The sequence below is a fragment of the Rhinoderma darwinii genome, chromosome 1 (assembly GCF_050947455.1).
Source record: "Rhinoderma darwinii isolate aRhiDar2 chromosome 1, aRhiDar2.hap1, whole genome shotgun sequence".
In the NCBI taxonomy this organism is placed as follows: Eukaryota; Metazoa; Chordata; class Amphibia; order Anura; family Rhinodermatidae; genus Rhinoderma; species Rhinoderma darwinii.
In genome coordinates this window covers 108,721,821-108,747,757 of record NC_134687.1, presented here as the reverse complement: position 1 = coordinate 108,747,757, position 25,937 = coordinate 108,721,821, and the positions used below count along the sequence as shown (strand labels likewise).

The following is a 25,937-nucleotide window of genomic DNA, read 5'->3' as shown; positions in this document are numbered from 1 at the left end:
TTGACAGTTAACCGCCGCGCGGCGCTACACCGCAGCGGCGGTTAACTGTGCAGGGTGTCTGCCCTGCATTCCCCGTTGCCGATCAGCGGCCCATCGCCGCTGATTTCGGCAGTTAACCCCTTAATTGCGGCGTTCGATTTTGAACGCCATAATTAAGGTGTTTAGCGCCAATCGGCAGCCCCCACGTGAAATCACGGGGGCTGGCGACGGTACACATGGCAACCGGACGCCAGACAATCGCTTCCGGGCTGCCATGTACAGAAGCCTATGAGGACCAGCCGGAGGGTGGTCGTCGTAGGCTTCCTTCAGTGTGACTGTTACGTCACAATGACAGTTGGAATGCATTACACTACTTGTGTAGTGTAATGTATTCCAGCAGCGATCAAAGCTGCAAGTCTAAGGCTGGGTTCACACGACCTATTTTCAGGCGTAAACGAGGCGTATTATGCCTCGTTTTACGGCTGAAAATAGTGCTACAATACGTCGGCAAACATCTGCCCATTCATTTGAATGGGTTTGCCGACGTATTGTGCAGACGACCTGTAATTTACGCGTCGTCGTTTGACAGCTGTCAAACGACGACGCGTAAATTGACTGCCTCGGCAAAGAAGTGCAGGGCACTTCTTTGCCACGTAATTTGAGCTGTTCTTCATTGAACTCAATGAAGCACAGCTCAAGATTTACGAGCGTCACAGACGGCTTGTAAATTACGAGGAGGAGCATTTACGTGTGAAACGAGGCAGCTGTAAACAGTCTGTCTTTTCACACGTGAATGCCTCTCAGCGTGTGAACATACCCTAAGTGTCCCCTAGTGGGACAAGTGAAAAAAGTAAAAAAAAGAATAAAAATATTTTAAAAAAAGTGTAAAAATAAAAGTTATAAGTGTCATAAACATGAACTGCTTTTTTTTCCTATAATAAGTCTTTTATTATAGGAAAAAAATGAACATTTAAAAAAAAGTACACATATTTGGTATCACCGCGTTTGTAACGACCCCGTCTATAAAACTATAATATTATTTTTCCCGCACGGTGAACACTGCAAAAAAACAAAACGAAAAACAATGCCAGAATTACTATTTTTTGGTCACCACCCCTCCCAAAATATGCAATAAAAAGTGATCAAAAAGTTGCATGTACGCCAAAATAGTACCGATACCAACTAAAACCCGTCCCGCAAAAAACAAGCCCTTACACAGCTTTTTTGACTGAAAAATAAAAAAGTTATGGCTCTCAGAATATAGTGACACAAAAAATCATTTATTTTCTAAATAATTTATTTTATTGCGCAAATGCTGCAAAACATAAAAAACCTATATACATATGGTATCGCCGTAATCGTACCTACCCGCAGAATAAAGTATAATGGTCATTTATAGCGCAGGGTAAACGCAGTCAAAAATAAATAAAAATCATTGTCAGAATTGATGGTTTTTGGTCACCTGGCTTGCCGAAAAATGGCATAAAAAGTGATCAACAAAATCGCATGTACCCCAAAATGGTACCAATGAAAATCACAGATTGTCCCGCAACAAATAAGCCCTCACGCAGCTCCGGTGGTGAAAAAATAAAAAAAGCTCTGGCTCCCAGAATATGGCGATGCAAAAGGGGCAGTGTTCCAAAAGCGGATAAGATAGGGTGCAATTTATAAGTGCGACACTGGCCACATATCTGTGGATTATTATTTATTTACCCCATTATTATACCCTCTTATTATGCCCCTGATGTACTCTGCCCAGCCTACATGTGCCCCCACATTCTAAACTGAAATACCAGCAAAACGCCAGAGCTACTACCAAGGAAAAATATGCGCTCCAAAAGCCAAATGGCGTCCCTCCCTTCTGAGCCCCACAGCGTGCCCAAACAGACGTTTACGTCCACCGATATGGCATCGCCATATCCGGGAGAACCCAGTTAATATTTTATGTGGTAACTGGGCACAACATATAGTGCACTAAAATGGCACATCAGTGGAAAATTGTAATTTTCACTCTGCACCATCCGCTGCGCATTAAACCCTTCGCAAACCATGACTTAATAGCATGTCGTGGGGGGTGATATATGGAGCGTCTCACGCGCTGAGCCCGCGCCATACGCTGCAGGTGTCAGCTGTGTATTACAGCTGACACCCGGGACTAACGGACAGAAACAGCGATCACGCTGTTACAGGTGCCTGTAAAAATGACAATATACTGCAATACATTAGTATTGCAGTGTATTCTACCAGTGATCTAACGATTGCTGGTTCAAGTCTTCTAGGGGGACTAATAAAATATGTAAAAACAAAAGTAAATAGTTATTATTAGTGGAAAAAATGTAATAAATATTTAAAGTCCAAAAATAAACCCTTTTCACATTTTTTTCTCTAAAGTAATGTAAAAAAATACAAAAAATACACAAAATTGGTATCGCTGCGTCCGTAAAAGTCCAAGCTATTACAATATACCATTATTTAACTCACAAAGTGAACGCCGTGAAAGATAAAGAATTTTAAACGGAAAAATCTCAGGTTTTTGGTCACCTTGGCACTACCAAAAAATGTAATAAAAAGTGCTCAAAAAGTCTTATGTACCAAAAAATGGTACCAATAAAAAGTACAGCTCGTCCCGCTTTAAATAAGCCCTCACACCACTCTATTGACGGAAAAATAAAAAAGTTGTGGCTCTCGGAAAGCGGGGAGGAAAAACTAAAAAGCAAAACATGGATCAGTTCGGAAAGGGTTAATTACTTTCTAATGAAAAAAACATTTATGTCCACGTGGGGTATTGCCGTACTCGGGAGAAATTGCTTTACAAATTGTGGGCCGCATTTTCTCCTTTATGAAATTTTAAAAATTCAACATTTTAGTGGAAATAATGTTGATATTCATTTTCACAGCCTAATTCTAATAAATTCTGCAATAGACGTGTGGGGCCTAAATGCTCACTATACCCCTAGATAGATTCCTTAAGTGGTGTAGTTTCCCAAATGGGGTTACTTTTTGGGGGCTTCCACTGTTTCGGTCCCTCAGGGGCTTTGCAAATTCGACATGACACCCAAAAACTATTCCAGCTAAATTTGAGCTCCAAAAGCCAAATAGCGCTCCTTCCCTTCTAAACCCCGGTGTGGGTCCAAACAGCAGTTTATTACCACATGTGGGGTATTTACGTAATCCGGAGAACTTGTTTTACAAATGTTGGGGTGCTTTTTCTCCTTTATTCCTTGAGAAAAATTAAAAATGTCTAAGTTCTTACAGAAAAAAAGTAGATTTTTACCTTTACCGACTAATTCCAATGAATTCAGCAAAACAACTGTGGGGTCAAAATGCTAACTTTACCCCTAGAAAAATTCCTTGAGGGGTGTAGTTTCCAAAATGGTGTCACTATTGGGGGGTTTACACGGTTTTCATCCCTCCAGTGCATTGCAAACGCGACACGGCACTGAAAACTATTCCAGCAAAATCAGAAATCCAAAATCCAAATGGTGCTCCTTCTCTTCTGAGGCCTGCTGTGGGTCCAAACAGCAGTTTATTACCACATATGGGGTATTGCTATAATCGGAAGACATTGCTTTACATATATTGGGGTGTTTTTTCTACTTTATTCCTTGTAAAAATGTAAAATGTCTAAGTTTTTTCACAAAAAAAGTAGATTTTCATCTTCATATACTAATTCAAATAAATTTAGCAAAAAAACTGTGGGTTCAAAATGCTCACTATAGCCATAGATAAATTCCCTGAGGGGTGTAGTTTCCAAAATGGGGACACTTTTGGGGGGTCTTTACTGTTTTGGTACCACAAGACCTATTCAAACCTGACATGGTGCCTAAAATATATTCTAAAAAAAGGAGGCCCCAAAATCCACTAGGTGCTTCTTTGCTTCTGAGGCCTGTGTTTCAGTCCATTATCGCACTAAGACCACATGTGGGATATTTCTAAAAACTGCAGAATCTGGGCAATAAATATTGAGTTGCATTTCTTGGGTAAAACCTTCAGTGGTACAGAAAAAAATGTATTACACATGAATTTTCGAAAAAAAAAAATGAAATTTGTAAATTTCACCTCTACTTTGCTTTAATTCCTGTGAAACGCCTAAAGGGTTAAAACACTTTCTGAATGCTGTTTTGAATACTTTGATGGGTGCAGTTTTCAAAATGAGGTGACTTCTGGGGACTTTCTAATATATAGGGCCCTCAAAGCCACTTCAGAACTGAACTGGTCCCTGAAAAAATAGCCTTTTGACATTTTCTTGAAAATGCGAGAAATTGCAGCTAAAGTTCTAAGCCTTGTAACGTCCTAGAAAAATAAAAGCACGTTCAAAAAATGATGCAAACATAAAGTAGACATATAGGAAATGTTAACTAGTAAATATTTTGTGTGGTATTACTATCTGTTTTACAAGAAGATACATTACAATTTCGAAAAATGAAGATTTTTGCAAATTTTCTCAAAATTTTGGTGTTTTTGACAAATAAATATTGAATTTAACGACTAAATTTTTTCAGTATCATAAAGTACAACATGTCACGAGAAAACAATCTCAGAATCGCTTGGATAGGCAAAAGCATTCTGGAGTTATTACCACATAAAGTGACACATGTCAGATTTGCAAAAATCGACTGTGTCCACAAGGTCAAAACAGGCTTAGACACTAACGGGTTAAAATTGAAGGGAAATTTATTTGGAATGAGGGGGATTCGGGGTATAAAAACGCTATCACCTGCGCCACATCCATTGTTTGCAACCTCTCCCCTATATAACAATCAGTATGGATGAAATTTGGAGCAGTTGCCCATAGCAACCTACTGGTGTCTTTTTTTCCAAGACAATACAAAATACAAAATGAAAGTAAAAATGTGATTGGTTGCCAGGGTTTCCATGTGTTTGTTGTTGTTGTTGTTGTTGTTGTTGTTGTTGTTGTACTAATGCAATTTAAATAATTTTTTTAAAACATTAACCCCTTAAGGACACGGCCAATTTTGGCCTTGAGGACAGCCAATTTTTTTTACATTTCCCTCTTTGCATCCCGACGCTCATAACTCTTTTATTTTTTGTACGACGTAGTTGTATGAGACTTTGTTTTTTGCGGGACGAGTTGTACTTTATGTACGTACCATTTTTTGGTACAAATACATTATCGTTTAATTTCTATACATTTTTAATTAGATTAAAATGCAGAAAAAAAGCAGTTGCGCAGCAGTTTTAATATTTATTTTTTTTACACCATACACCGATCATCATAAATAATGTTAAACATTTGTTGTACAGGTTGTTACGGTCGTGGCGATACCAAATATGTCTATATTATTTCATGTTTTTGGACTTATATTTTAAAAAGTTGATTTATTATAAAAAATTTGTGTTTCTGTGTATTTTATTTACTTTTTATTTATTTATCTACCATTATTTTTTTTTTACATTCATTTAACTTTTTTGTTTAATCCCATAAAGGGATTTATAATTTTGATTTTGTAACTGCAATGTACTGGCATAGATCTATATGCCAGTACATTAGCCTGTGTACTGATTGTACACAGGCAGTTGTTAGGGCATACCTCAGTATGCCCTAACAACAGGAAATATGTTCTGACAGCCCTGGGGTCCTTTAATGGACCCTGGGCTGTCTGGCCATATGAGTTGTGGGCTTTGATCGCGCCACAGTTATTTTCTGTGATGCGATCAATGTGCAGTCCCCTCTCCTTGAACGCCGCGATCAGCTTTCATCGCGGCGTTCAAAGGGTTAACAGCGGAGAGAAGATGTTTCTCTTCTCTCCGCTGTCAGAGCGGGGCCATGGCTGTGTATTACAGCCGTTGCCCCGCTCTCGATCGCGCGCACAGACGCGCGCAGGGACGGCTGTCACACAGGACGAGTATGCTCGTCCTAATGCGCGAAGTGCTCGCCGCTCAGGACGAGCATACTCGTCCTGTGTCGGCAAACAGTTAAATTCACATATCTTCTGATCCAGTGAACCGATTCCGATGAAATAAAAACGAAATGTTACTTCAAGTTGACCCCTATGTTTTTCTAAAAACTCCATCCAAACAGACAAAAATTCCAAAAATGTTCTTAATGCATTCTATCACTTATCCTTCATCCCCCAATTATTATTTTTTGCAAAATTTTCAATGTACAGACACGCAAAGTTTACACTTTTATTATATGTATAGATATTATGCCAATAACTACAATACTTGGATTTTACTTTTATTTTGAAAACAATATTTGATGGTACCTGACAAGTTCCAAGTTATCTGGTAACTTATTCATTGAAATATCTACCATTGTGATACGAAATGAATAATCATTCCAAATGGCACTCATAAAATATATAGGACTGCTATTCCACTTTTTTGCAAAGTGTACTTTTATTTATGTCTTTTCTTCGAAGGTTTAAGACCAAGCATGTGTCTGTAAATGTTGGTCTAAGCACCATCCTGTTCCTACATAGGCAAATGCAATCGCGGGCCTCCGATGGGGTGTCATGGCAGCTGGGGACCTAATGAAGGCCCCCAGGCCTGACCTCGCTATATGCTTATTAGGCCGCGCCAGAGGCATGGCCTAATAGATTGCCTGTCAGATTTACACTGACAGGCAATAATGCTTTGGTATACTAAGTATACCAAAGCATTATAGCAGCGATCAAAAGATCGCACAGTGAAGTCCCCTAGTGGGACTAAAAAAATAAGTAATAATCAGTGTCATATGCTTCTCTTCATTCATGCCCAGCTTTATTCATGCCCCGCAGGTCCTTCACCAGAGCGACGGAAGAGTCAACAAACATCGCTTCCAGCCATGCCAGGACATTTAGCCGAATCTGTAGCGGCTGGAAGCGATGTCTGTTCAGTTTTCCGTCACTCCGGTGAAGGATCTGTGGGAGTAAGTCCCGTCACAGCGTGATCTCGCGAGATCACGCTGTGCTGTGGATCAAGCTGGTCTGTGGATCAAGCTGGTCTGTGGATCAAGATGGGCTGGAATGAAGAGAAGTGTATGACGCTGATTGGTCAGCATCATACACTTTTCTTCACAACGCCCACTTGGGAATATAGAACAAATTTGTATAAAACGAAAAATTATCAGAACTTGGTCAAAAATAAACTTAAAAAAAAACAAACAAAACTGTTGTTATCTACATTAAAGCGCTTATTAGATCAGGTAGACAATAGGGCATTTAAAAACGGGTGACAGAGCCTCTATAAAGAAAAAACCAAAACAATTTTTTTCATAAAAAGTGGTTTTATTTAGTAAAAGTGTAAAAAATAAATAAAAGTACACATAAAGTTAACATGTATTTTAAACCGCAAGGTGAACGTGTAAAAAAACCGCAAAAAAACAATAGTAAAATTGCTATTTTTTTCCATTGCCCCCCAAAAACGTAATAATAAAAGTTAATCAATAAGTCCCATGTACCCCAAAACAGCACCAATCAAAACTACATCTTGTCCTGATAAAAATCAGCCCTCATATCAGTACATTGATTGAAAAATGTAAAAAAATGGCAGCTCTTGGAAAGTGACGATGCAAAAACAAATAATTTTAGTTACGTTTTTATTGTGCAAAAATAGTAAAACATAAAAAACTATACATATGTGGTATCGCCATAATCGTACCGACCCATAGAATAAAGGTAACATATTATTTACGCCACACAGTGAACGGCGTGAATTTAAAACGCATAGAACAAGGACAGAATTTCAATATTTTCTATTCCCCACCAAAAAAATTAATAAAAGTTAATCAAAAAATGATATGTACCCCAAAATGACTCCATTAAAAAGTACAATTAATTCCGCAAAAAACAAGTCCTCATACAGCTATGTCGACGGAAAATTAAAAAGTTATAGCCCTTTGAATGCGACTATAAAAAAATGAAAAAAAGAGCTTGGTCATTAGGGCCTAAAATAGGCTGGTCACTAAGAGGTTAAAGGGGATGCCATCACAGTCAACCATTGTAAATAGTTTGTTTGTTAGAGACTGTAACTAGGAATTGTGCCCATTATGGAACCAGCAAGTATAATGTGCCTAAGTGAATAACTGCCACCAATCTGGAAACTGCTACATGCATTGTATAGAAGTCTGTAACTTTCGTGCCTGTGCTCTCTGTAACCGCAAGCTTGTTAAGGCCTCATGCACACGACCGTAGCCATGGGCCAGCCACGGAGGTACAGCCACGAGCAGCCCGCAGATCGCGGGCCATGCACATGGCCGCGGCCATTATTTTTAATGAGCCCGGACCGCAGAACACGGCCATAATAAGACTTGTCCGTTCTTTCTGCAGTCCGGCCTCCGGGACCATGCACAGACCGTGAAAACCACGGTTGTGTGCATGGCCCCATAGGAATGAATGGGGCCACAATTCTCCCGTGGATTTTCGGGGAAATTACGGCAGCAAAAGCACGTTCGTGTGCATGGGGGCTAAACTGAGTAGGTATTTGAAATTGTCAAGTTTCTATTGCGCGAGAACTAAGTAAAAATGTATGCTGATGCATTTAAACTGCATTTCCACCTGCCATTCTTCCACTCCATCAAAGTTCCAGCGGGTGGGGCGTCACCCCCCACCACCACCACCTCCACGTTACATCGTCGTAGTCAGCAAAATTTCCATCTCGGTAGTGGGAGTTGTGGCAGCTCCCTATGATTAAGAAATGCGTAAATGTATGTGGGACTGTATCTGTCCATGTTATTTGTCTGCAACACGTTTTAACAAAGCATAAATAAAAAGTTACATTTTTAAAGGAGGACTGCTGGATGGATACCGTCACTTGCCTACATGACACTTGCCTAGATCCATGTAAAAGTAGCAGCGTCAACAGAGTTAGAAACTGTCCAGTCATCCAGCCACTGACAGCAATACAATCATGTAATTCGCTGAAATCACAGTGACTCCTCGCTATACTATACTGTACATGTCCTCGAATGTAGCCATGGCAACCAAGATGAAACAAGCATTGTTACGAATATTTAAAAAAAAACTTTAAGTTATTTTATTTTTATTTCATTGCAAAACAGTTTTACTTATATGAAAAAAGGTAAGAAGAATTAAGTTGTGATGTCTGTACTATAATCTGGCATTTAGCTGCAATTTGGCATTAAAGAGGCTGTCACCAGATTTTCAAACCCCTATCTCCTATTGCAGCAGATCGGCGCTGCAATGTAGATAACAGTAACAGTGGTTTTTTTTTCAAAAACAAGCATTTTTGGCCAAGTTATGACCATTTTTATATTTATGCAAATGAGCCTTTCTTAAGTACAACTGGGCGTGTTTAAAGTTATGTACAAGTGGGCGTGTATTGTGTGTGTGTACATCTGGGCGTTTTTACTTGTTTTACTAGCTGGGCGTTGTGAATAGAAGTGTATGATGCTGACGAATCAGCATCATCCACTTCTCTTTGTTAACACCCAGCTTCTGGCAGTGCACAGACACACAGCGTGTTCTCGAGAGATCACGCGTGACGTCACTTCCTGCCCCAGGTCCTGCATCGTGTCGGACGAGCGAGGACACATCGGCACCAGGCGACAGAGGCTACAGTTGATTCTGCAGCAGCATCGGCGTTTGCAGGTAAGTCGATGTAGCCTCTGTCGCCTGGTGCCGATGTGTCCTCGCTCGTCCGACATGATGCAGGACCTGGGGCAGGAAGTGACGTCACAGCGTGATCTCTCAAGAACACGCTGTGTGTCTGGGCACTGCCAGAAGCTGGGTGTTAACAAAGAGAAGTGGATGATGCTGATTCATCAGCATCATACACTTATTTTCGCAACGCCCAGCTAGTAAAACAAGTAAAAACGCCCAGATGTACACACACAATACACGACCACTTGTACTTAACTTTAAACACGCCCAGTTGTACTTAAGAAAGGCTCATTTGAATAGATATAAAAATGCTCATAACTTGGCCAAAAATGCTTGTTTTGGGAAAAAAACAAAAACGTTACTGTAATCTACATTGCAGCGCCGATCTGCTGCAATACGAGATAGGGGTTTGAAAATCTGGTGACAGAGCCTCTTTAAGCTTATTAGATTTACTCCGCTTTTTCTTACCTCATGTTCATATCTACAACACCTCGTTGAAGTCGGCATACGCAGGACTGAGAGCTGATTACTACGTCGGATTAGATAAGTGTAGGTCTATGCTGGCTATTCTTTCGAATGATTTAGTAGCTACATTTCTTCTGGCATTTATAACACCACCCTACATTATTTCACTGTTCTTGGGTATTGCCCAGCTGGTGCCATTGACGTTTTAGCTTCAGCTGTAAAAACGGAGCCGTAATCATTATGCAGATATCTGCCATGGCTTTGTCTTCCTCAACACAGCTTTGTTTTCAGAGCAATACACAATCAAGGATGGCTGAATAGACTTCATTATTAAGAGTACTGGATTTAGGAACAGCGTAAGTTGGTGCCAGTTTCATATTTGTGTTTTTCTTCTCCTTCGGAAATGTATCACAATAAAATACAGATTTAAAAAACATTTAAAAATATTAAGAAATTGCATAAGAGATATGTAAGTGCTCTTTTTATGGCAAATGCAAGTGAAGGTTAGCTGATGGCTGGATACATCCCTTTATGGATTCTGGGCTGTTAATGATGCTTAATATTTGGTGGTGCTGTGCCATTGATGTGCTTTACCATACACCACTCCATCCTTAGTCAAATACTGTACTTTCTTATAGTTGAAGTCTATAAAGTTTTTAGTCATCTAACTAGGGCTGTGTCAACATAAGGGTATGTGCACACGAGAACTGCATTTACGTCTGAAATTACGGAGCTGTTTTCAGGAGAAAACAGCTCCGTAATTTCAGACGTAATTGCATGTATTGGCGTTTTGCGAGGCGTCTTTTACAGACGTAATTTGGAGCTGTTCTTCATTGGATTCAATGAAAAACGGCTCCAATTACGTCCCAAGAAGTGTCCTGCACTTCTTTGACGAGGCTGTTATTTTACGCGCCGTCTTTTGACAGCGACGCGTAAAATGACAGGTCGTCGGCACAGTACATCGGCAAACAGATTGAAATGAATGGGCAGATGTTTGCCGACGTATTGGAGCCGTGTTTTCAGACGTAATTCGAGGCGTAAAACGCCTCCATTACGACTGAAAATAGGTCGTATGAACGCAGCCTTACATTTATGAACTATGTCCAGCGTGTACATCAGGAGAGCTCCTGGCGCATATGCTGAAAATAAGTACATTCATGCGGAGCATGCCAAAAAGGTCTGCTTTTGGCATGCACCGGGCCAGAATTTGTCGGCATACCATCTTTTTCCATGTATGGAATTGCAGAGTAGACTACAGTATTCCATGCAGAGGCATACAGCAAAAACAGCATATACTGAGCGGTACATGTTTTTTTTCTCTGGGTTCCTATGGGCGACATATGCCACTGTCTATACTGTGACATACTTTGCAGTCGTCTATCAGAGATATAGGATTTGCCGACATATACAGTACCGTGCAAAAGCTTTAGACCGTTGTGGAAAAATGCTGCAAAGAATGCTTTAAAAAATAGACGTGTTAATAGTTTTGTTTTATCAATTAACAAAATACAAAGTGAACGAACAGAAGAGAAATCGAAATCAAAATTTGGTGTGACGACCCTTTGCCTTCAAAACACCATCAGTTCGTCTAGGTATACTTGCACATAGTTTTTGAAGAAACTTGGCAGGGAGGTTGTTTCGAACATCTTGGAGAACTAACCACAGATCTTCTGTGGATGTAGGCTTCCTCAAATCTTTCTGCCTCTTCATGTAATCCCAGATAGACTCGATGATGTTGAGATCAGGGCTCTGTGCGGGCCATATCATCACTTCCAGGACTCCTTTTTCTTCTTTACGTTGAAGATAATTCTTAATGATATTGGCTGTATGTTTGGGGTCATTGTCCTGCTGCAGAATAAATTAGGAGCCAATCAGATGCCTCCCTGATGGATAAGTATATGCCAATATTTCCCAGCATTAACCCCTTCACGCACCGGTACGTGCCATTACGTCCTAGTGCGGGGTCTGATGTCTGGAGCGCGCTCACGCTCGATATGCAGCGGGTGTCAGCTGTGTTTTACAGCTGACACCTGGGCCTAACAGCTAGGAACAGCGATTGCGCTGTTCCTGCCTGTTTATCCCTAAAATGCTGAAGTCAATCGCGACCGCAGCATATGAGGATTTGAAAAGAGGGTGGTGACAGCTCATCGCCCCTCCATCAACGAGATCGGGGGGGTGACGATGGTTGTCATGGCAGCCCAGGGGCCCAATGAAGGCCCCCAGGACTGCCTTACTCTGCCTCTGTTAAGCCCTGCCTGGGCAGGGCTTAACAGATGCCTGTAAAAATTGCAATATACTGCAATACATTAGTATTGCAGAGTATTGTACCAGTAATCCAACGATCGCTGGTTCAAGTCCTCTAGGGGGCTAATAAACTGTGTAAAAACAAGTGAAATTTCATCTTTAGTAGTGAAAAAAATATATATATTAGAAGTTAAAAAAAAACTTTTCCCATTTTTCCTCTAAAGTAATATAAAAAAAGTACACAAAATTGGTATCGCTGCGTCCATAAAAGTCTGAACTATTACAATATAGCATTATTTAACACGCATGTTGAATGCCGTAAAAGTAAAAAAAAATGTAAACCCCAAAATCGCAGTTTTTTGGTCAACTTAGCTCTTAAAAAAATTGTAATAGAAAGTGATCAAATGTTGTATGTACTATAAAATAGTACTGATAAAAACTACAGCTTGTCCCGCAAAAAATAAGCTGTCACACTGCTAAATCGATGAAAAAGTTAAAAAGTTATGGCTCTCAGAATGTGGCGACAAAACAATTTTTTTCTTTAAAAGTAGTAAAATATAAAAAAAAACTATTTCAATTTGGTATCACCGTTATTGTATTGAGCCACAGAATAAAGTTAAGTTGTCTTTTCTACCACACGGGGAAAGCCGTAAAAACGAAGCCCAAAAAACAATCGAGTAATCGCAGTATTTTCCAATTTCAGCCCGCAAATAATTTTTTATCAGTTTCCCAGTACATTATATGGTACTTTAAATGCTACCAATATAAACTACAACTCCTCCTGCAAAAAAATAAGCCATCATACCACTCTTTTAATGAAAAAATGTAAAAAGTTATGGCTCTTGGAAGGCGGAGAGTGAAAAACTAAAATGAAAAATCTAAAATTGGCTCAGTCCTGAAGGGGTTAAGAACACCATTAATTCTGACAAAATACCCAACTCTATTTGCTGAAATACAGCCCCAAACATGCAAAGAACCTCCACCATGCTTCACTGTTGTCTGCAGACTCTCATTATTGTGCCGCTCTCCAGCCCTTCGGAGAACAAACTGCCTTCTGTTACAGCCAAATATTTCATATTTTGACTCATCAGCCAGAGCACCTGCTGCCATTTTTCTGCACTGCAGTTCCTATGTTTTCGTGCATAGTTGAGTCGAAGTTTTGGCTTTTTGGCCACAATTATTCCATGAAGACCACTTCAGGTCAGACTTCTCTGAATAGTAGATGGATGTACCTGGGTCCAACTGGTTTCTGCTAGTTCTGAGTTGATGGCACTACTGGACATCTTCTGATTTCGAGGGGAAGTAATCATGATTTGTCTTTGATCTGCACTAAGATTCCTTGGCCGACCACTTTGTCTACGGTCCTCAACATTGTTCCTCAACATGTTCTTTTGTGCTTCTTGAAACCCCAGTCTGCTTTGAAATCTTTGCCTGGTAGAGACCTTGTTTATGCAATATAACTACCTTGTGTCTTGTTGCGGTGCTCAGTCTTACCATGGTGGTTCTGTGACATGAAGCTGTCCTCCACAAACTCCACTTTGTAGCAGAGTTTGTCTGCTCCTCACCCAGTTTTAAGCCTCCTACACAGATGTTTCTATTACAGTTAATGACTGTGTTTCAACCTACATATGAAAATGATGATCATTATCACTTGTTTGGTATAATTGGTTAATTATACACCTGACTATAATCCTATAAAATCAATGACTTTGTGCAAGTGTACCTAGAAGAATTTATGCTGTTTTGAAGGCAAAGGGCGGTCACACCAAATATTGATTTGCTTCAGATTTCTCCTCTGTTCATTCCATTCTTATTTTGTTAATTGATAAAAAAAAATAACACTTCTATTTTTAAAATAATTCTTAATTTGCAGCATTTTTTCACAACTGTCTAAAACTTTTGCAAAATACTGTACCTCTGATGAAAGGCACTAACTTGGTGTGAACTGAGCCTAACCAAGTAATGGGCATCATAAGGTTGTCCATACACATTAGATAGCTGTTGGACGAACAGCAATTCCTCGTGATCCCCCTATACGCATGCATGCTCGGCTGAAAATAAAATGATTGGGCGTGTTGAAATCCAACTGCCCAATCCTCTTCCCGACATCCACCATTTGCTGTGAGTCGGGAGTCCCCTATACACATTAAAAGGTCTGTCCATCCTGGTGAAATTGGCAGGTTTGACCAACATTAATATAATGTGTATGGCCACCTTAACACTAGTACACCTTATCTGCATTTGATGTGTAGGTGAACGAAACTATTGTCCCCTATCATTTCACAATGGAAAGAAACGAAATATAATAATAATGGAGTTACTGACAGAAAGTTCCGAAAAATTTCTGCCCCCTGGATTACAGTTTGATCAACAATATCTCTAGTTCTGTGACTATTAAAAATACTGTATTTACATAGATAAGAAGACCTCCAGTGGAAACACAACTTTCTATCATATGACCCGCCACCTGAATGGCTATCAAGCGCTGACTGCCTTTATGTATATTGTGATAACAGAGAAAATACATTTTATATGATGCTGCATGAATCTATTATTTTGGATAGATCCAGGATAGATAATGTCCTATATTAAATTTAAATGAAACTCCAACTGTGATTACCATTGAATAGGCAACACATTTTAAATATATAATCTTAGTAATATTTTTTTTTAAACGTTTTGATGTCTTCGCTTACTTTTCAGTTTATTTTTACTTTGTGTAATGTAAAACATATATAAATAAATGGAAATATTCAACAACTGTTGCGGTGTCATGCTGTGCATGGGTTTGATTGGCTCATTAATAACTTCATACCCTCTGATGTCTGGCTCACAGGGGTTATTCACATTATCATATAAAAGGCAATTTCAGGGAATTCATGGGTGGAATGGGTTGTACTTAAAATGTCCAACAATTTGGCATTCAAATGTTGGAAGGGACGCATCACTTGAAAAAGTGAGTATAAAGTATTTATATATGTGAATATTTGCATGTTCATGTGTTAATAAGCTGGTATTGTTATGCAAATTCAGCTCTATAAATTAGATCTGTAAATAGCAGCTACAAAACGAAAAAAACGGCAAAAGGGTATTAAAAAGAAGGTAGATTTTTTATCTTAGAATTGTTTTTTGTAGCCGCCCTCTGCTCTGGCTTGAACTGCAGGCTCCCCTCTATTGACTCAACATTACCTAAAAGGGTATTTAAATATGGGTTTTCTAAACTACGTACCCCTTTGTTTGGTTTGGAAATGGCCATCAGACTCCCCAGACTTAAACGGTATTGGAAATCTCTAGGTAGATCTCAAATATACTGTGCATGTAAGATGACGACCAAGGAATATTTCTGAACAAGAAATGGAAGAATGGCATCTCCATCATGTGAAAAGGAATGTTTTCAGAGAAATGTTTTAAAAATATTTAAGTCTATGGACATATAGGGAAGTGTTGGGATGAGGTTATTTTTATTAGGCCTGTTCTGGGAAAGTTTTAATCAATAGTGGGATGGAGGTATTTATAGTAGCGTAACATTTCACCCTTAACTGGTACAAGTGATTTCATAAGAGTGCAAAATGAGGAATCCCCCTTCTTAGCTAGACATTGCTTGACGCAATTTTGAGCCTGTAATTTAAGAACAGACAGGTGGGGGAGGGGTATATTTTTTTGGGGGGATAGTATATATGCAACCCCTAGTAACATCCCCCAAGGTCAATCATTGGCAATTCCTGTGAGTTAAGGCCTTCCCGGTTTAAAAGATTTAACACAACTCGGAACAAACCTCAATATGACATCTATCTACCATTAGTATTTATTTGCAGAGTTTGTCATTGTAGAAGGACTTTCCAATTCACCCAGTGGTGTTCATTTCTTATAGGGTTATTCCAGCCCTCAGTATTTTTCACCTATCCACTGGATATGGGGAAAAATGCTAGATCAGTGGAGGTCTGACCGCTGGTACCCCCACCAATCGCCAGAGTGGTGGACCCTGGTCTACCGTTCCCCCCAGCCACAAGACTAAGGCGTTTGAATGGAGCGGAGGTGCCGCTCCATTCAAAGTTTGCTGATGGAAACAACCAAATGATAAATTGAGTCAGTGAAAAAAAGAGGACAGGTAAGACAATGATCCAAAACAGACTTCAAACCTGACCCTAAACTACTTCAAGAAACAAAAGATTAAGGTTTTGAAATGGCGTCCACATACTTCAATGTTATTGAAAATCTGAGGGTACATCTCACACATGCTCTACATGCAAAATGATGACTAAAAATCTTAAAGCAAGAATACAAAGGACAGTTTGGAGGCTGTGATTTCTGCTAAGGGGACATTACTAAGTTGTGACTGACACCATTCCAAAACTTTTGCACATGTGAAAGTTTATTTTTCATGTTTTTCCATTATGATAAATTCAGCAAATAAACATAAATGTCGCATTCAAATTTGCAAAAAAAAAAGTGATTTTTATGTTTGCCTATTGCAGAGGCTGTGTTAACTTCTTTGCACTTGACAGAACATGTAATATTGTATATGAAGAGTGTCACCAGAAACTCTGTTACAAAAGTTACATTTTTGTAAAGGTGCAAGTAAAATTATATACTGTATGTACGATAAATATTATCACATTTGCAGGTTTTTTTTATAATAATATTAGAACATATAGTACATATTATAGCTGGGTAATTGCCAGGCTGTCATAACCTATTTGTTTGCTATTCGAATGAATTAAAATGTAGAATTTTTCGGAATTCACAGTTGACTCCATGTCTGCTTTCTAATAACATATCCAGGGACTTAAACACAATTCAGATGATTAATTACTGGAATAAACAAAACAAATTCCAATTGTTCAACATATTTCTCTCAATGTCAATCAAATGCAGAATTGACAATAATCGTGATGAGTCTAAACTAATGAATGAATAAGCATGAGTCATGTGTCACTATGTACCCAGATATCTTAAACTGCCAACTTGCCAATGGGTATATTACCTTGAATGCTTATTAATTGTAGTGCTTTAATATAAAAGTCATACATGGCTAGAAAAAGACACAATAGGAATAAGGCCACGTTCAGACGTGGTGGAATTGCTGTTGAATTCCGCTGTGGACAGTCCGCAGTAAAATTCTGCAGCCGTTTTTTTCATTTCTTTCTATACATTTTTAGGAAACTTAGTTCAGACGTTGCGGAAAATAACTGTGCGGAAATCAGGCTGCTGTGCAGAATTTTCCCTCCGCAGCATGCACATTACGTTGCGGAGAAGCAGCGGAATTTTACTGCGGATTTCAGCCTTTGCACTGCAAAAACTGAAATCTGTGGCAAGTCCGCTGTGATATCCGCAATGCCTGAATTACCTGTCAAATACGCAAATGTTGCTGCACATTCGTTGCATAATTGCTCCGAATCTGCACCAACATTTGCAGCGGAAAAATTCTGCCACATGTGAACGTGCCCTTAAAGTGAAAACCTGCAGAATTTGTCTGACTGTAGGATGGAAACACACCTTACGATTTTCATGTATATGGAATACTCTAATAATGGAGGATTTTTGTCAGAAAGAACATATATGCAATGAAATTTTGCTACGGTTGGCATGGTTTTCACAAAGGAAATTGCTTCCATCGTTGCAAGATTGTTACCTTACACTGCCCACTGGGAAATTATAGAACGACAGTTTTATATATACACTACGATAGTATAAGTGAATACTGACTGAGAAAGATTCTGAAGTGCGCTTGATAATTGTTCTAAGCAAGAGGGGTTAAGGCCATTGACCAGCCCGGCACCTATTGATTAGATATCATAGATATTATTAAGAATTATCGCTATAAATCACATCAGATGAAAAATCGTTACATTTGTAGCCTCTGCAAGCTTTTCGAAAAGTTTTGATTTCTCTTGTAAAGGGCAATAGTAATAAATATTTAGTTTCTAACTGAAAGGCTGAATTCACACGGGACGGAAATGCTGCAGATTATCTGCAGCAAAATCTCCACATGTTACATTGAAAAGGGTGAAATGGTCTGATTTCCGTCCGGAAAATGTTAAGCAGCATGTGGATGAGATTTGTTTGCATAGCTGGGACTTTAACTGCTGCAGGTTTTGTGTACGGAAATTCTGATTGAAAAATACGCAACATTTTGGTCCCATGTGAATTCAGCCTAACTTTTCCTACAATGCATTCCAAAACTTTTTACCAATATAAAATTCCCCTCAATTCACGCAATATAATGACACGTTATCATTAACAATCACAGTTTACAGTCATGATCTGACAAATGCATTCAGGCTGAGTCTGCGGGCACAGAAACGCTTGGAGACCTGATCAGATGCCTGCTTGTCACATTACTAATTCCAGTCCCTACATTGAAGATCTTACAAAACACGCACCAATTTGGGGCAGATTTGTTGATTTTGTCACCTTTATTTTGTCAGTTGCCCCTGCAGCACATGCACCATGGCGTGGCTGGGTTTCTGATACAAACATTTGCTACTTTACTAAAGGTACCACACACCTCAAATCTGACCCCCTAGAAGTCACATTGAACATTGTGAGGAATATTCAAGCCTTATGACCTGAATACATATACATTGTACTGTCTGATATCCCCTATGTGCTGAATTCTACATCTTCTACATACAGCCTACTGGGAACACTTCCTTACCTACATCAGCCATGTAGTTTTAGCATTTCCACTAGACACACATAAAAGAGGAGATAAGCAGAACTACACTATATCTAATAAAAAAAGAAAACAGTTCTAACACTATAGGCCTTAAACTCAGGATAATAAGGGGCATCTCACCTACCTAACCAAAAAGACCTATAGCAAATGCCCTTGTGTCCAGCGGGTCAGCTTCTATTGCTCAGTATTAATTAGGCAGTAATGCCTCCGGATTACATGAGTTACTATGGCATTACTTCGGACATCAATCAGATCCAGCTATAAATTGGAACAATTGCCCCCTGGCATGTCCACAGGTTAATCATGGCATTGAAGTTTATCATTAAAGGAGGGGGTTTTATCAGAGACTGGCAGAGCACCAACACTACACAGGGTAATGCAAAAGTTACGCATTAATCATTGTAAGGTGGTCACTGCTATGCCAATCTCCTGCCAGCTGCCCATACAGTGCCACTGGCCGCCGCGTCGTGCAAAGAATAAGCATAGGTAAAGGTGCACTCACATCCCGGAATCGGTTCCAGTGACCGGCGTCCTTGTCATACTGGGATATAGTGGTGAGCCATTGTTTATCATCCAGAAAATTGCCTCTGTCTGACCTGCCCGTCGCTGCTGCTGCAGCCGCTGCCAGAGCCCCGCTGCAGGCTACTGCTGCATACACACAGAGCAGGACTACCTTCACCATCACCATCATCATCATCATCTGCTGGAGGAGACACAAAGGGGAATGATCAGAGCGGAGCCAGGATCCCTCTCACCTTCCCAGCCACTACAATCGTCTATAGTCACCTCACTGCTAGAAATGCAGCCAAGTACCAGGAGCTGCCGCCTGTGCCTGTCTGTAGCAGAGCTCAATGTGCTCAGTGCCGCGGCCGAGTGCCTGCCTCCTGTGCCCCAGCCTCCTCCCCCCTCTTCTTCAAGAGCTGGCGCCAGGGGTGCAGCCACTACATGCAATTTGGGGAGGGGGTGGTTAAACTTTTCCAATGGTAGAGGGACAACTTGGTGCATGACTAGAAACGTGAGGTGCCATAAAGGCGCATATGTGTCATTATGTAGTATCCCAGATCTCCAGGAACAGAAGATGTCGCCCCCTGATCTCTCTCTCCCCTGTCCTCTCATTCTTATGTTCTATCTCCTTGCCACATCTCTATCTTCTTAATGATATTTATTTTAGTATTGCATTATTTGACCATATTTCTTCCTTCCTTCCTTCCTTCCTTCCTTTTTTTTTTTTTTTTTTTTCCTTTCCTCCTTCCTTTCTTTCTATTTTTCCTTCCTTTCTTTCTTTCATTTATCTTTCTTTCTTTCTTTCTTTCTTTCTTTCTTTCTTTCTTTCTTTCTTTCTTTCTTTCTTTCTTTCTTTCTTTCTTTCTTTCTTTCTTTCTTTCTTTCCTCTCATTTAGAACGTTCTCCATACCCTTTTCTCTCCACCTTAACTCTTCTTTCTATGTATCTCTCTTTCTTACATCATCCACCTTCACCTCTTGTGTCCCTCTTATTCCCTTTCTCTTTATGTCTTATTCTGCTGTAGGCCCTATAATCTTTGTATCGCCTTTTCTTTCTATTTCACTCTCAGCCTCTTTCTTTCTTTCTTTCTTTCTTTCTTTCTTTCTTTCTTTCTTTCTTTCTTTCTTTCTTTCTTTCTTTCTTTCTTTCTTTCTTTCTTTCTTTCATTCTTTCTTTCTTTCTCTCTCTCTTTCACTACGATTACTTTGAGAAGTCATTGGTATCTTCCCATACCTGGCTCATCATTCAAAACATCTTCATTAAAAGGATTTTCACACTGAAGGAGTTTTTGCTGCCGGAGCATTAGCTTGAAGTTCCTGGGCACCTATACAAAATCTGTATCGGGGGCCCCTCCACTATAATATAGGATATATAATAGGGTCCTAGCATGAGTGTAAGCGCTGCACCGGTATAACTATATACCTATATACTGCTGCTTGCCACATGCTGCATATATTGATATGGGATGCAGACATCCACAATGCTGTGGAGTTATGGTGTACTTTATTTCATGAAGACAACCCCTTCCATATGCTCTAATAGGGCCAGAGCGGAGCGCCATTATGGAACTGTAGCTCCCCCTCTGGCAGACCCAGATCAGCCATGTTGTAGGTGGTCGACCATTCATTTAAATCTCCATTTAATACTACACTCCAGTACTATGTAGACCAGATACGGATTCCCTCGGTGATATCAGCACATCATCAGAGGTTTCTGAAGCTAGGGGTTGTCTTCATAAGACAATCTGATGAAGTGCCAGGCATACGCCAAATAAGACAAGCATCAGCATTCTAGAAAGTACTTATCCCCCTCCTTTATGTTTATTTCATATTGGGGGGATGTAAAAGACGCTCTGTAGGTATTTTTTGTTACATTTTCACCTTGTTCCCTGACTGTCTCTCATTCTCCCCCTTTTTATACTTTACTGGCCCATATATGTTGTGTTGCTGTAAGATTTGTAGCACTTGTGCGTCCTATATTTGATTTAAAAGACATTACAGTTTGCAGTATAATTCATTGTCTTCCCCTGGATAAAATTCCAGGTCACTGGACAGTGGTAAGTATCATGAGCAAGGCATCCGTAAGATCCAAATTCTGCCGGGGGCTGGAAGAGAATCTTTTCTTAATGCTCACATTGAATGATTAACTGTAGCTATAAAACATGCAGTTACTTTTCTGATATCAGTACAAGTAAAACATGAAACGTCTTCATGCATTACTTTATTTCCTATATTTACTGTATTCTGTAAACAAGTCAAATCTCAAGTATGTCTAACGGCGATAAAGGATAGACAAAATAGATAGGAAATACGGTGCCCACATGCTGAGGATTATCCACTTACTGTAAACATTTTTCCTCAAGTATTTTATATATCTGTGATTTTTAAATCCATACATTTTGGAGTAAGGCTCTGTTCACATCTGCGTTGTGGTTTCTGCTTATTACAGAAACCACAATGTCATACAACAGATACCACCGGCACACAAATGACCCCTTTGACTTTTAATCAGGGCCGTCAGTTTGAGTCATGGTGTCAGTCATTTTGACGGGAATAATAGCACTGCATGCAACGCTATTCTTTCAATGAAATCTGATGAATCTTCATCGAAGGCTCCAAAAGGAGCCTCCGACGCGGATGTGAACAGAAGCTAAAAGGGTAATTTTCAGAAAACAATGCAACATATTGACATGTCATGGCAAAACCAGTAAAAGAATTGTGTATATATTCATTTACTCTAATCCCAAGCTAAAGGGGTTGTATTTGAATAAAAATAGGGTCTGCTTTTATTTCAGAAACAGCACTACTCTTGTCAATGGCATCTGACTGGCATTACAACTCTGTCTAATTCAAGTGAACGGGGCTGAGATGCAATGCCAGACACAGCCCATGAACAAGAGTGGCGCTGTTTCTGGGAGAGAGAAAAAAGACACTTTTTTTTATACATGGAATTGTATTAAATATGTTTAAACAGATGTTTCAGCCAACAGAATTTTCAACAGTGATCTGGCAAGTAAAGACATATCTTCTAAACTTTATTAGAAGTCTCCATTTAAAGTCACAACTTCGCTTCCGAGCACATAAGTATGTTATAACTTTTATTAAATGGGTTTTTGCATGTAAAACTTTTATGGCATGTGACTTTGCTGTTTTCATAACTCACATTGCCTTTAAAGGACAGTTACCGGGCATAACCACTTGACCAGAAAAATGGACCTGTCACACTCTCATCCCAACTATCTGTTCTTAGGTCATGTTCAGACGTGGCAGAATTTTTCCGCTGCAAATGTTGTTGCAGATTCTGGGCAATTACGCAACGAATCTGCAGCAACATTTACATATTTGACAGGTAATTCAGACTTTGCAGATATCACAGCGGACTTGCCACAGATTTCTGTTTATGCATTGTAAGGGCATGGCCAGACGTGGTGGAATTGCTCTGGAATTCCGCTGCAGACACTCCGCAGCGGAAATCCGCAGTGGACCCGTTTCTCCATTGCCTTCCACAGCTTTTTAGTAGGGTTCGTTTGCACGTTGCGGACAATTAAGCTGCGGAGCATAGGCTGCGGTGCGGAATTTGGTGTCCGCAGCATACAATGGTTGTTGCGGACGTGTGGCGGACTGGTTGCGGACTCATTGCGGAATTTCTCCATTGACTTCAATGGAGATTCAAAATTCCGCAATAAAGTCCGCAGATGTTATGTAGATGTTATGTGTGCTGCGGAGCGTATTGGTTTTTTAACATGACATTTCTTCATTCTGGCTGGACCTATGTGTATTTCTAGGTCTACAGCCAGACTGAGGAAGTCAATGGGACTACCGTAATTACGGGTGACTACGTGTGTGCACCCATAATTACGGGTGACTACGTGTGTGCACCCGTAATTACGGGAGCGTTGCTAGGCGACGTCAGAAAATAGTCACTGTCCAGGGTGCTGAAAGAGTTAAGTGATCGGCAGTAACTGTTTCTGCACCCTGGACAGTGACTTCCGATCACAATATACAGCAACCTGTAAAAAAAAATAAAAGTTCATACTTACCGAGAACTCCCTGCTTCTTCCTCCAGTCCGGTTTCCCAGGATGACGTTTCCGTCTAAGTGACGGCTGCAGCCAATCACAGGCTGCAGCGGTCACATGGACTGCCGCGTCATCCAGGGAGGTCGGGCTGGATGGCGAAAGAAGGACGCGTCACCAAGACAATGGCCGGTAAGTATGAAATTCTTTTACTTTCACTAGGGAAAGTGCTGTCCCTTCTCTCTATCCTGCACTGATAGAGAGAAGGGAAGTACTTTCACCTCAATACGCAACGGCTAGTCCGCATCAATTTAATGCCCATTTTGGGCAGATCCGCAACAGAATCTGCAACGCAGATTCTGTGCGGCATTGATGCGGACAGTTGCGGAAGAATTCTGCCACGTCTGGGCATGCCCTAAAGGCTGAAATCCACAGTGAAATTCCGCTTCTCCGTAATGTAATGAGCATGCTGCGGAGGGAAAAATCTGCACCGCAGCCTAAATTCCGCACAGTTATTTTCTTCAACGTCTGAACTAACTTTCCTAAAAATGTATAGAAATAAATAAAAAAAGCGGCGGCTGCAGAATTCCACTGTGGACTGTCCACAGCGGAATTTAACAGAAATTCCGCCATGTCTGAATGTGCCCCTATGATCTGTGGATGTTACAGCGATCGCACCCTCACTAATCTGATGGTTATGACATATTTAATGGGAAAACCTTTTTAACTATTTAACCTAAAACTCATATAGACTGTGTTCACACATTGGAGTTGTAACACAGATTTTGCTGGAATACTGTGGCAAAATAACAGCTGTTTCGAAAACCGTTTTTTGTTGAGATTTTGCAGAAATCACTGCAAATACCTTGATACAACTTCGATTTATAGACGAGTCTTGTTTATATAAAGCTTATAATCTGTACCTAATTCACCTGCTTTTTGGTGCTAGAGCAGCTTCATTCATAGTCTTGACACGTGGCTGCTACTGAGACCTCATCTGTAATATCTGATCATTTTATATGGGCAAAGTGGAGAGTACTCCAATACACATTGTTCCCATGCACAAGTATTTTTTCTGTTTCTGGGGGTACAGCTTTTGCATGATCCCTTTAAGGGCCTGTTCACATTAGCGTTAGGTTCCGTCAGACCTTTCCATCAGAGGGACCCATTAATGGAATGGTAAATGGAAACCATAGCTTTCCGTTTGCATTACCATTGATTTTAAAGGTAATGCTTCCGTTGCTAATGGTTTCCGTTTGTGTCCGTTCCGTAAGGTTTATGTTTTTTTTGATGGAATCAATAGCGCAGACGGAAAGGCCTGACGGAACCCATCAATGGAGCCTAACACTGATGTGAAGAGGCCCTAACAAGTTCAGGCTATTTTGAACCTTCAGGACCAGACACCTTTTAGGCTACATTCACACGACAGTGGAAAAAAAATGGCCATTAAAAACTGTTTAACTGTCAGTTTTTCATGGCCATTTTGTATCAGTGTGCCTCTGAATTTTCATCCATTTCCACTCTGTCTGTCCATTTTTAATGGCCGTTTGTCATCTGTTTGCCATCTGTTTTTCATGGCCGTTAAAAAAATAAACCCCAAAAAACGGATGGATTTAATTTGTCAGGTTTTTTTTGTCCCAACCCCCTAAAAATACCACAGTGCCCAAGTAAATAGTCCCTGTATATAGTGTCAGCTAATGGCCACAAATGGCCAGACCCCAAATAGTACCACAGTGCCCACATAGTGCCACAGTGCCCACATACAAAGTGGCATAGTGCCATAGTGCCCACATATAAAGTGCCAGTGCCCACATAGTGCCACAGTGGCCACTATAGATAGTGCCACAGTGCCCACATAGTACCACAGTGCTGATGTAGATAGCACCACACCCCCCTGTCGATAGTGCCACTCCCTGTAGATGGCACCCCCCCTGCAGATAGCACCCCCCCACACCTCCCGTAGATGGCACACCCCTTGTAGATAGCAGCACTGCAGCTCTCTGTAGGAGCGGAATCCCTCTGACCGGGGATTCCGTTCCTAGGTGGGGCCCCTGACGTCTCTGTCCATATATGGACTGGGATTCCGCTCCAGAAGTAGCCCCTGACGTCACTGTCCATATATGGATAGTGACGCTAGGGGCTTCTCCAGTAGGGGAATCCCTGGCCAGAGCGTCTGCAACGCTCTGGTCGGGGATTCCCCTTCTGGAAAAGCCCCTGGCGTCACTATCCATATATGGACAGTGTTGTCAGGGGCTATGCCGGGAGTGGAATCCCCGGCCAGAGCGTGGTCTGGCGGCCGGGGATTCTGCTCTTACAGGGAGCTAAAATGGCGCTATCTACAGGGGGGGGTTGGTGCTATCTACATATATGGACAGTGACATTAAGGGCTTTCCAAAGTCACGAGTCCCCGGCCAGAGATCTTGCGATGCTCTGGCCGGGGACTCCATAGTTGAAGCCCTGACATCACCATCCATATATGGACAGTAA

The 25,937-nt window shown here is 40.5% G+C and overlaps 1 protein-coding gene across 2 annotated transcripts in view; it reads right to left on the bottom strand.

The window, feature by feature from the left end:
- SPOCK3 (SPARC (osteonectin), cwcv and kazal like domains proteoglycan 3) overlaps nt 1–19,831 on the bottom strand; it is a 362,511-nt gene extending 342,680 nt beyond the window's left edge. The window contains exons 1-2 of one of the 2 annotated variants that reach the window (XM_075860267.1): nt 19,720–19,831; nt 19,436–19,636 (exon numbers count right to left, since the gene is read on the bottom strand). In XM_075860267.1, the coding sequence (XP_075716382.1) occupies nt 19,436–19,633 (198 nt within the window). In that variant the 5' untranslated portion in view covers nt 19,634–19,636; nt 19,720–19,831. The remainder of the gene's footprint in view (nt 1–19,435; nt 19,637–19,719) is intronic. The other variant, XM_075860268.1, reaches the window with a different exon arrangement.
- Nucleotides 19,832–25,937: the final 6,106 nt, after the last annotated feature.